The 12278-nt window shown below is 34.1% G+C and overlaps 1 protein-coding gene across 1 annotated transcript in view; it reads left to right on the top strand.

Annotated features, from left to right (window-relative positions):
• The window catches only part of LOC107666197 (serine/threonine-protein kinase NLK), an 89100-nt gene that overhangs the window by 23971 nt on the left and 52851 nt on the right, over positions 1 to 12278 (top strand). Inside the window, exons 2-3 of the mRNA XM_016457396.1 lie at positions 7995 to 8124; positions 8353 to 8408. Coding sequence (XP_016312882.1) covers positions 7995 to 8124; positions 8353 to 8408 — 186 coding nt within the window. The remainder of the gene's footprint in view (positions 1 to 7994; positions 8125 to 8352; positions 8409 to 12278) is intronic.

Here is a 12278-nt window from a genome sequence, read left to right as displayed (position 1 = left end):
ACAAATGAGGACATAAATTTGTATAATGACAAAGGTATGACATAGGTATTACAAGGAGAAGGTGACTTTTCAGGACTTTACCCCATGTCCCCACTTTTCAAAACGCTTATAAATCACACAGAATGGAGTGTATTGAAAATCTGAAATAGCACAAAGTTTCCTGTGAGGGGTAGGGTTAGGGGTAGGGTTGGTGTAGGGCAATTGCACATACAGTTTGTACAGTATAAAAACCATTACGCCTATGGAATGTCCCCATAAAACATGGAAACACAACATAAGTGTGTGTGTGTGTGTGGGGGGGTAATATTGATGCAGTAAAACCAGTAATATTGTGAAATATTATTATAATTTTAACTAAGTGTTTTCTGTTATTTCATTTTTATAAATGTAATTTATTCCTGTGATGACAAAGCTGAATTTTCAGCATCATTACTTGTTATTAGTGTCACGTGATCCTTCAGAAATCATTTTAATATGTTGATTTGCTGCTCAAGAACCATTATTATTATCAGTGGAGAAAACAGTTATTGCTGCTTAATAATTTTGTGGGAATTATAATATTTTTCAGGATTCTTTGATGAATAAAAAACATAAAACCAGCATTTATTTGGAATCAAAATATTTTGTAACATTATAAATTTGTTACTTTCAATTTTGAACAATTTAATGCATCCATGCTGAGTAAGCGAATTAATTTCTTTAAAAAAATCTTATTTACCTCAAACTTTGGATAGTAGCTAGATACTAGATTTCTATATTTTTTTTATTTGCTATAATTTTTAATTAGTTTTAAATTTAATAATAATAATAAAATAATAATAATTTTAATAAATTAATATGTAATTTATCCGTTTACATGTATATTTTGGTTGCTATTGTATATTTTACATTTTTTATCGATTAATATATTTATATGTGTGTATTATATGTGTGTGTGTGTGTGTAGTCAGCAGGAATAGCAAAAAAGAAAAAAAGATATTGTGAATTATTGATATTGATATTTTTTTGTCCTGTTTAGCTCTTATACCACAGTCACCAGAGACTGTTCATTTGTTGACCAAGGTTTTGTTTTAGTATTGATACCAAAATACCAGATGCTGAGATCAAACCAAAATTTTGGTATCCATTATTAATTCAACCCCATTAGAATCATCTCTTCTTCATTCTTGAGGGATGGTTTAAGATCCATGGCTGACTTCAGCCTACATAGATTTACAGCCTACATAAAACAACTTCAGTGCTGCATTGTTTGTGGCCTGAAATGCTTTTGAAATGAGTTCTTTACAGTAGACTTCTGTAAAATATGTTATTAGGAAGTCTCTGAAGTGCCGTCTTGAATGCACAGAACATACAGCATTATTTTTCTGAAGAGTTGTTTTGTGGGCAATTTTAGTGGCAGTATAGACTCTGAGTCTGTTTGCAGTTTACAGCGAGAGCTTTTATATTTTCAAAGCACTGTGCAATTTACCAAACACTTAGAGGACGGTTCCTTTAGCGACAGGGCAAACAAACACAACGTTTTTTTAAATCTGAATTGGCCTGTATTTGTTGTCTTGAAATTGTTAAATAAGCCTCTCTGAAAAATACACCCTGTCGCCAGTGCCCTGAAATCTTGTGTGGTTTCTAAAAATACTTTTGTTTTTCAAACATGCCATTGTCCCCCGGTACCAATGTGAATATGGTCGATGTTGAATTATTAACGAAAAATGGCTGGCCTCAGATTACAAGCTGATCTCTATAGGTATCACACAGTTCAGAATGCCCAACCCAAAGAAAAACACTCCACCAGAGACTCCACTTTTTATCACGAGATACACTTCAGCAGGAATTACCCACTTATTACATGGCTCCCGTTCTCCTGGTTTGGGGCAGATTTTCATCAGCACATTGTTGTATCCACTAACTGGTATTATATTGATAGAAAACACGGCAATCTGTCTGCGATACGGATCTGCATGTGTTAGCCAAGCAGAATCAATAGCCTTTGAGACTAGAAGAAACCTTCAAGGAGCGAGTCTCAGCTACGCAAAGTGGATTCGGCTCTTGTAGTATTCATGAGATGACCTGGGGTTTTTTTTGTCTTATGGATTTTCGCTTGCAGAATTCACCTTGAGTTTGAGCTTTGCGCTTGAGAGGTTCTTCTACGTTTCCTAGACCAGCTTTGCAAGTTCTTATCTCCACGTAAACAGCATAATTGTATAATTACACAGTACAATGAGATGGCATGTTATTATGTGTGTCAATGAATGTGGTGAAAGATACCGTTGTTCAAAAGTACATTGTACAGTGAATGGTTCTAGCATTAGGGCTGTAACAAGGTCAAGACCTTGAGTTGATATAAACTGGCTGTTGTTGAAAGTAATACATGTTGAAAAAAGACAAGTTTTTTGTGGAAACTGGGATCTTTGATGAAGATGTGAATAGCATTTATTTAAAATAAATTTTTTATATCATAAGATTTTCTAATGATATAAAAGATTTCTATGTTGATTAATAAATAATAATAAAAATGATTAATAAATAATGATGATTAACAGATCATTTATGAACATTCATATATATACACATAGTGCTGGGCAGTATATCGGTTCATACCGAATACCGGTCTTTATTTTTGTTATGATATGAATTTTTAAAATACCGCAATACCGGTGTATGTCGCTTAAACAACGTTCGGAATGCGACACTGTTTGAAAGGGGTCCCTTTTCACTGTTGCACTGTGTTGAGGGAACAGCTGTATGTGTTACTAAGCGTGAAAGTTCCTAAACTGAAGCTGTAGAACTAATAGAACGTGATGACACAAGAACTCATCCACAATATCCACATTGACCGCCACAAATATCCACCGCCCCCTGCCATCAGCTCCCGCGTCTCACACACGAGCGCGACTTTAGCACTAGATTTAGCAACTTTCAGACCCTTTTAGCGGCTTTTTTCCATAGAATATTCATACTGATAAACCTAGCAACTTTTTTGGATAAACCTTAGCTAATTAAAAGGGGTCGTGTTTAGTCACTATTTAGTGTGGTATTTTTTGACAATATTCACTCATCATGACAGTAAAACAGGGCATTCTAAGTCAATATACTGCAGTATTTCCTCTCTCAATCAGTAGAAAATATGGTTAACACCCGGTCATGCATGAAAAAAAAATACCGTCATGTACCGTAAAACCGGTATAATTTTGAAACATACCGTGATATACATTTTTGGTCATACCGCCCAGCACTATATACACACACACACAGTATGTATATATATATATATATATATAATTTATGTAATGTATATGTTATGTATGTATGTAAAGCCTTACATTTTAAGTATTTTTTAAATAATGTTATTTAAATATTATAGAAATTTAATGGATTTAATTTTAATATTATTAATATTTTAATATTAATAGTTATAATAAAGTGATAATATATTGCATAGAGAGGAGCTCTTAAACGACCTCTTATTATTTATTGCCAATGTCTGTATGCCACATGCAAAGGTGAAAACAAAGCAAAGCTTTTGTTCATGAAAATTAATTACATTACATAAGGTTCACCCAAAGACTTAACTTGATAGACATGCTATGTGCACGCTAACTGCATTGCATGGCAAATTTGTGCATTCAGAAACATCTAGACAGTGCACAACAAAATGGAACAGAACACAACAATCTGAATTATTTTGAACTTGATTGGCTGCTTTAAACGCACAGCACTGACAGCAGAAAAAAAAATTGAGAGAGAGCCATTTTGTACTTCCAGACTGATATAACTACTCTTTAGTCCCAAAGGGTTTGTCCACTTGTAGTCGTGACCTTAAATCAACCTCTACATTACTTTTTGGAACGTCAAGCAAAAGAGCCATTTTTGTTTCTGAGGAAAAGCCATGTTTGAAGTACTCGGATAATCTTTTTCCCTTTCAGAAAGGCTTTTCATCTTTGAATAGCCAATGATTAAAAGCGGAGGGAAAGAGAGTGAGAAACAAATGGAGCGATAGATGCAGAGTGAGAGTGAGGCGTATCTTTCTATTTTAGACGTTTCGCTCTGCTATCTCCAGGAAGTAGGTTCTGTGTGTGAGTCCTGAAGTGCGCTCGGGGAGCTCGGGTCCAGGCATCAGTCGGGCTCACGTGTTGGCTGTGTTGTCGTTATTTTTCTGGCACCTGGAAATGGTGGAGGGAGGGATTTTGAGGCAAGGCTGCTGACAAAGCTTTAATGAGTTAAATTAGACGAGTCTCTCGCGTGTATGTCTGTGAACTAAGCTTAGAAAGATACAAAATAACGGAATTAACTAACATCATCACAAATATGATTAATATTTAATTCTTAAATGCAAAACATTAAATTGAAGTGTTGCCACTAGCATCAAAACTGATTGTTTACTAACACATAGATAGTCTCGCCCCTAAAGCTATGCCATTGGTCGAGTCACTGTTGCTGTGACAGGCTGGTTGGGATGTGGGAATAAACTCCATCCTTGTTATCCCCGGATAACTTCCTGTGCAAATCTATTGCGTTGTCTGTCACATTTTCATTCAGTGCGTATATCTATACAAGACTGTCTTTCTTTATTGCTCTATTTTCCAAGAAACTTGTCTTCATTTCCTGCTGTAGCTTTTGTTTTGATACTGAGGAGAGATGGCAGTGCTGTAGCGATAGCCTTTTTATCAAAGAAACATCTCTCTCTTTCTCTCTCTCCTCCCCCTCTCCCTCTCCCTCACCCTCGTGCTGTTGTCTAATCCAGCTTGTGAATCACATGCCGTGACCAGGCGTGTGTGTGCGAGAGTGTTTGTGTGTCATGGTGCCGACCCAAGAGAGCTTTTTCTCCATTAATCATTAATTTTCCCGATCAATGTTTCCTCAGACCCTAAATAAACACTTCATTTATTTTATAATCCCTAATATATATCTGTCACTGCTCTGTTCCACTTTGTCTTACTTTCCTGCCACATACATTGTTCCAGTAAACATATCAAGTACTCTGTGTGTGAATTTTAACTGTTCAAAAGCTTTTTTAAGAAATAAGTACTGTATTCTCTAAGGATGCATTAAATTTATCAAAAGTGGCAGTAAAGACATTTCTAATGTTACAAAAGATTTCTATTTCAAGTAAATGCTGTTCTTGTGAACTTTTTATTTCTCAAACAATCCTGAGAAATAAAGTCATGTTTCAAAAATAATAAATAGCCCAATATGTTCAACATTGACAATATGAACAATAAGAATGTTCTTGGGAAGCAAATCAGCATATTACAAAGATTTCTGAAGGATCATGTGACACTGAAGACTAATGTAATGGATTCAGTATTATTAATATTAAAACGTTAGTTTACATAATGTTTCACAATATTGCTGTTTTTTCAAATAAACATTTTTTTTCAAATAAAAGAGACTTTTAAAAAATGTTTCCTACGCTAAACATTTAAACGGTAATGTATATTAATATTTTTTAATATATATGACTTTTATTCTTATGTAAAACACAAAAGAAGATATTTTGAATAATGTTTCCCATACAGTGAAAGTCAGTGACTTTCCACCTATGGAAAAAATTAAAACTAAATAATGAAACAAAATATCTTCTTTTGTGTTCCTCTAAAGAAGTTATCATTGCATGAAGCCATTGTGTGTGTGTGTGTGTGTGTGTGTGTGTTTGCGTGAGCATGAATTGTTTTTAAGTCTAAATGTTCCATTCTGATTTGGTGAGGTGTACAGGGACACACTTATTTGTGTACATTGATCACACCTCTGAGGTTTACCAGTCACATTTGAGACAATTATTATGCGACAAAAACAGCTAAAGCATTTGGTGTTGTGAAAATCTTATACATACATTATATATGACTCGTCTGTGTATTGGTTTAAGACTTATTGTGCACTTTTTAGTTTGCATAAATGCACGCAAGCTCTATTTTATAATCATGGATGTTATCAATTCAAGAGAGAAAATGTATTTTCATATATAGTCAATACATAAAAATGAACAGGCAAGCAGGTATAGCGTTGCACAGCGACGAGTTGAAATGACACGTTATGCTCGGGAAATGATAGCTACATTTGTGTAATGTGTTTAAAATTGCTGTGGAAAATGTGTTACTGTTCAGGGAAGAAGGAGAGGCACTTATACCAATTGGCATCTGTCAGTAAGGTCACATCGAGCTGCTCATAGCACAGTGACGACAAAAGATGTTCACAAACTGGCAACATTCAAGGCCATTACTGAGGGCCCTTCAGCGCTTGCCTTTTTATCAACAAATCATCTCTCGCTTGCTCTTCCCTTCTTCTTTTTGTGTCAAAATTCATCAAAATATATAATTAAATTGCAGATTAGTTCTGGCCGATATAGCAAATATTCACAATGTGTTTGAAAAGTTTTTTTCTGACAAAAAATTAAATTACACAACAGTATGAATATCAATTATTTTAAAGGGGTCATATGATGCGATTTCAAATTTTCCTTTCTCTTTGGAGTTACAAGCTCTTGGTGCATAAAGAAGATCTGTAAAGTTGCAAAGACTAAAGTCTCAAATCCAAAGAGATATTCTTTATAAAAGTTAAGAGTCAACCACACCTACCTAAAACGGCTCGTTCTAACACGCCCCCACATACCTACATCACTATCTGGGAAGATTTGCATAACGCCGCCCAAATGTTCACGCAAAGAAAGAAGGCGTAACTTTTATTCTCACTGTAGTATTGTTGCCGCCACCGCCATGTCGTGAAGGCACTATGTGCTTCGTTGTGAAAGCGAAACGACTTTGTTTGGCCTTCCAAAAGAGGACGATATCTGCTTCGTCATGCCTGGAGCTGATCCGTGCTGGTCGCTGAGGAAATACTTTTCATTACACCAAATACACAAAATAATGTTCTTTTTAGCAGCATCATATGACCCCTTTAATGCACTTTTTATTTGATCATAAAGTTTCCACATTATGAGACTAATTTCGCAATCCCTCCTATCGTGACAAGTACTAGTTTTAGAATTGATAGATTCAAGACTTTAATTATTATGAATCACTTCAAACTGCTTCAGTGAACTAATTCAAAACGGTTCATTTGTGTCATCAAAAATTGATGTAGATAAATTGCAAAGCACAACCATATACGTATATTGCACTACTGTTCAAAAGTTATACTGTTGTACTGTTAATTTTTTATACAAGAATATTGTGATAAAATATTGTGTAAGGATGCATTAAATCAATAAAAAGTGACAGTATAGAGATTTATAATGTTAAAAATGCTTTTTATTTCAACTAAATGTACTTTTGAACTTTCTATTCATCGTAGAATCCCAAAAAATAAATAAAAAAATCAATGTTTCCACAAAAATATTACAAAGCACAAACGTTTCAACAATGGTAGTAATAAGAAATGATTTCTGAAGGATCATGTGATACTCAAAACTGGAATAATAGCTGCTAAAAATGTTGCTTTCCCATCACAGAAATAAATGACTTTTTAAAATATACGAAAATAGAAAAGTTATTTTAAATTGTGTGTGTATATATATATATATATATATATATATATATACACACAGTATATACGGAGAGAGAGAGAGAGAGAGAGTTAATTTGCAAAAACAGATAACTCTGTTTTTAACAATTTTCAAAAATCATGTTTTTTCATTGTGCATTCCAATTAATCTCAATCAAACTGCAATTGGGTTATTTTGATTAGGTTAAAAAATAACAAAAAAATACAGCTAACTAACACAATAAAATACAATAAAAACATGATAACATTATAAAAAAACATGATTTTTTTTTTTATTGAAAAAAGCAGAGTTATCTGTTTTTGCAAATAAACTTTTCATATTTTACATTTTATTTATTTTGAATTCAATAAATGCAGCCTTATTGAGCACAAGAAAATTTCTTTCAAAACTTTAATTCTTTTGAATGCTAATGTATGTATAGATACTTTTGGGTATGAATGTAGACATTTATTGGTATATTGCCCTGCCTAATGGCTTATTTCTCATCTTTTCTCCTCAGGTCAGTGACAGACCCCAGAGACGGCAAACGCGTGGCCCTCAAAAAGATGCCCAATGTCTTCCAAAACCTCGTCTCCTGCAAGAGGGTTTTCCGCGAGCTGAAGATGCTTTGTTTCTTCAAGCACGACAATGTGAGCTTCCCACCATCCCCTACTGTTTTTTTTTAATCAGTTAGTGTTACCTAACTCTCGCTATCTACGTGCTGTCCCCATGGTGCCATTAGCGGGAGCCTGGCTAGCCCTTGTTGTCCTTGGGCTGCTGGTGCCTGGGAAATGAATGTCATTTGAAGGCTGGTGTCAGTGCCTACGTTCTCTGGCGTCAAAGCTGACCTCTGGCGCTCTGTCTTTGTTTCTCCACAGGTGCTGTCAGCTCTGGATATTCTGCAGCCTCCACACATCGACTACTTTGAGGAAATGTATCCTAAACAGAAAACTAATCTACCAGGTGCTGTCAAATGAAGTGATTTTGATCCCAAAACATTTGGATTTCAAAAAATGTATCAAAAATAAACATTAAGGCCAATGTGATAATTATAGGATAAGTCTGAAATCCACAATGTGAGAATAATCTAAAAAGCATCTTTAAGGACATCTAACGTCTGACATTTGACTGTCACAAATTTGCACATTTGATTTTAAAATTAAAGTTTTTTTTATATAATTCATTTTTAAAGCTTCAGGTTAGATGTACTTTTTGTAGGTCTAAACAATTTGACCAAAAATGTTGTGATTATATTATTATTATTACTATTATTATTATACTGAAAAGATACTGAGATACTAAAACTCCAGATCATGAGCTGCTCGTGTATAAAAGAACTCTGAAACACACATTGCATATATTTATTTAATTAAATTGCGGCTTTTGCAATTTGATAATCACACCAAGCCAGTTTGGATTTATTTCATTTAATCATACAGTTAATCACACATATTTCTTTGTTTTACATTTTTCAGAATCCTCAAGCTTTCTGTTTATTGACAGGCTTAAATGGCATTTTAAATCCCAGATTTTCTTTGTGGTTTTTAGACCTTGAAAGCTTGGAGCTTGAAAACTATTTAAAAATTGTAAGTAGCAGTATGAAACAATAGCTTGTAGATTTCAGAGCTTCGGCGTCGAAAGGACATCTGAGGCCTTGTTTTAAAGTCTTAAATTGCTGCGCAAATGCTTTTTTGTGCCTTTGTGGTTGCTAAAGTGGGATCAAGCTGAACATTATGTTTAGAGAGGTGATGGCTTGCCTCATGCTGTGCTTGAATGTTTTTGATGGCAAGGAATGATCCAGTGTACTTATGGGAACTAGTATGCCATCTACAGTATAGGCAAAACTATTCTGTCTTGCTCTCTGATTATCACAGGTTAAAAGGGGTCTTCTTTTCTCCTCCTCATTTTTCTTTCCATCGTCTAATAGTTTTGTTCTAATAGTGGAATATTGTGATGACGTTTCAGATGGATTTCAGAAAAAGCTGACATGTTATTTTTAAGGCCTTTTCTTTCCCCTGATATTTCCTAGATGTGGTCTGCAGGATGCTAAAGGCATCCACAGCTTCTTAATTTGGTATATAATTTAATCAGAGGAATTACACGCTTTCCCCATTTACCGCTCTTGCCCCGTCACCCGATACACACTCTGTAAACCACTTTTCTAACAGTATTTTTTCCATCAAATACCAAGAGGCTTTCTATGATTTGAGCTGGACAGTCTTCCGCTTAAATTAGCTGGAATTTTAGCTCTTCAAAATCAGGAACAAAAAAAGCTTTTGTGTTAATTAGCTGGGAGATTTATCCTGCGCTTTTGTATTTTTAGATGTTTCTCATGCAGCGTGACCGCTGGCTGTGGTCTGGATTCAGCTTCGTTTCACAGTGTTTGGAATCATCTAAAAGATGATGCTGTGCGCAAGTAAATCCACTAAAGAAAGGGTGAATATGCCAGGCAACATACATTTTACATTTTTAACCCCCTACAGTGATTGATTTTTATGGCTATGAGAGTGCTTAGAGATTGCATTTCTCCATTTTGGCACTAGAATTAAAGGGGACACGTCGTAGGAAACAGGATTAATTTAACATATATGCAAAAATAACATGAAAACTAAAGCTTCAAAATTGGTTGTATATGTAATCTTCACATATGTGACATAGGGCCATGAATATACTAACTTATGCTTGGTGAGTTTAGCCAATCATAATGGGGTCATTTATATATAGAAATGCAAATAGTTATGAATTTTAAGGCTCAGAAAAGGTGGAAAAAGATCATGTATAAATTATGATACAGTGTTGTTATAGTTAACAAAAACTAAAACTATTACAACTCGTTTCCCTTAATTGAAATAAATCTCAAAGATAAAATATAAACATTAGAAGAACAACTTAAAAAAAAAAAACATAATTAGGAATGCCTTGCCTTGGCAACTAACTGAAATAAAAATGTTAAGTTGAAATACTAAAATAGCTAAAACTAAAATAATAAAAAAAATCAAGTTAAATAGAATACAATAAATAAATACAAAAGAACAGTTACTAAAACTTCAACTAAAATTAAAATTAAACTCTAAAAATAAGAGGTAAAACTCTGAAATATTATTAAATAATATAGTAGTATAAAAATAATACTATAATTTATTTCGCCCATCATAAACCGAGATCTACAAGTTTCCTGCCTTTTTTTGTACATTTGTACACTACTTTTATATCCATTCTGCAGAATTCCATAAATTTTACCCCTAAAATTATTGCAGAAGATTTGATTTTAGCTGTTTAGCAGAAAATAATATGATAAAAAAGTCCAATATGTCCCTTAAAAAAAACTAATTATCAACGTTCTTCACAGTGTGGTGACGGCTATAGTGAACATGTTTTCCATTACGTTTTCCAAGAGTCAGACTTCTACATAAGCAGCATTAAAAGAGATTGTAAACACTTTTAAACACACACACACACACACACAGGTGCAAAGGAACATTCATATTCTGTGTGATAATGTTCCCCCTCAGTGTCACTATCTTTGTTCTGCTTAACGTATTTATTTACTCAACGGATTAAACATAAGCTCATATCTTTCTGCTTGTACACAGCACAGTAGAACCTTTGCGCTCTCATTTGAATGGATTAAGAAACAAAAACATCAATACATTCTTTGCGGTTGGCTCCTTGAGCCGTATATTTTGAAGCCGCTTGGTTAGACATGCAAAAATGTGTGTTCCTTGACATGTACACGAACCATTCACACATAAAGTTAATAAAAAAGCCATATTCCGGAGCCCGGGGATCTCGCTGGTCCCCAGCAGACCTGTTTGCAAAGGTTATTTCATACAACACTGCCGCTGTGTATTCCAGCTAATTATATCTTTTGCTGAATGGCGTCTTTCTCAGTGACTGATGTGTGAACTGTGCTCAATGCTCCTTGTCATAATGGCTGTTATTTCTTCATCTGACTGCTCGACTGACGTTTCATATACGCTGCATTTTACCAGACGCCTGCGGTGAAAATGTTTCAGTTAATCAGTCACTGTTTGTGTCACAAATATATTTCCTTCTGTTGCAGGAATGTACTTTTTTGGTCTGTTGTTCAAAATCTAGTTTGCTGCCTACTTAGGGAGCCTTTTAAGGTATGCTCACAATGCAAAGGCTGTTCCACAAGGTAGGCAACTTAATTATGTTGCTCAAGATACCTTGTTTTGGGCAAATTATAAAGACTGGAATACACTACACAGCTTTTGCCCAGATTTTTGCTGTCTGGATGAGTCAACGCTTGTTGCCAAAAATCAAATCCAGTCTGCAGATTTTGGGAAGTCAGGGTTGACAGATTTCACAGAAAATCGTGTTGCGCGTGATGCACACACTTTCTGATTTAATTTTTTGCTTCAGACTATGATTCCATCCTGTTAGAGGATATCAAGCATCTTTTGAGCTAATTTTAAAATGCATTGCTTTCATTTTTAATGGGTCTCCTAGTTTGTGTTAATTTGTTGCATTAATTTTCAAAGAATTAATTTATTTATTAAAATGTATTAAGTAATTAAACTTAATTTCTTTCTGAAAATGTATTTGCAATAATAATAATATAGGTTTAAAATTAAGACCTAATAAATTTTTAGTATTAAATTATAGTTATTTTTAAATAAAGCTTAAATTTGAAATGAAATATAAAAGTATATAATCAAAATATGTTTCATAACAAAAAATATTTGTAGTAGAACCAGTGGCATTGTTGTCAAAATGTTTTTTAAAGACCTAATAAATTACTTACATTAAAGTATATTTTGAAAGAAAGATTAACAGTTAA

The sequence above is a fragment of the Sinocyclocheilus anshuiensis genome, unplaced genomic scaffold (assembly GCF_001515605.1).
Source record: "Sinocyclocheilus anshuiensis isolate Anshui unplaced genomic scaffold, SAMN03320099.WGS_v1.1 scaffold984, whole genome shotgun sequence".
Classification (NCBI taxonomy): Eukaryota; Metazoa; Chordata; class Actinopteri; order Cypriniformes; family Cyprinidae; genus Sinocyclocheilus; species Sinocyclocheilus anshuiensis.
This window is presented reverse-complemented; position numbering and strand designations above follow the sequence as displayed.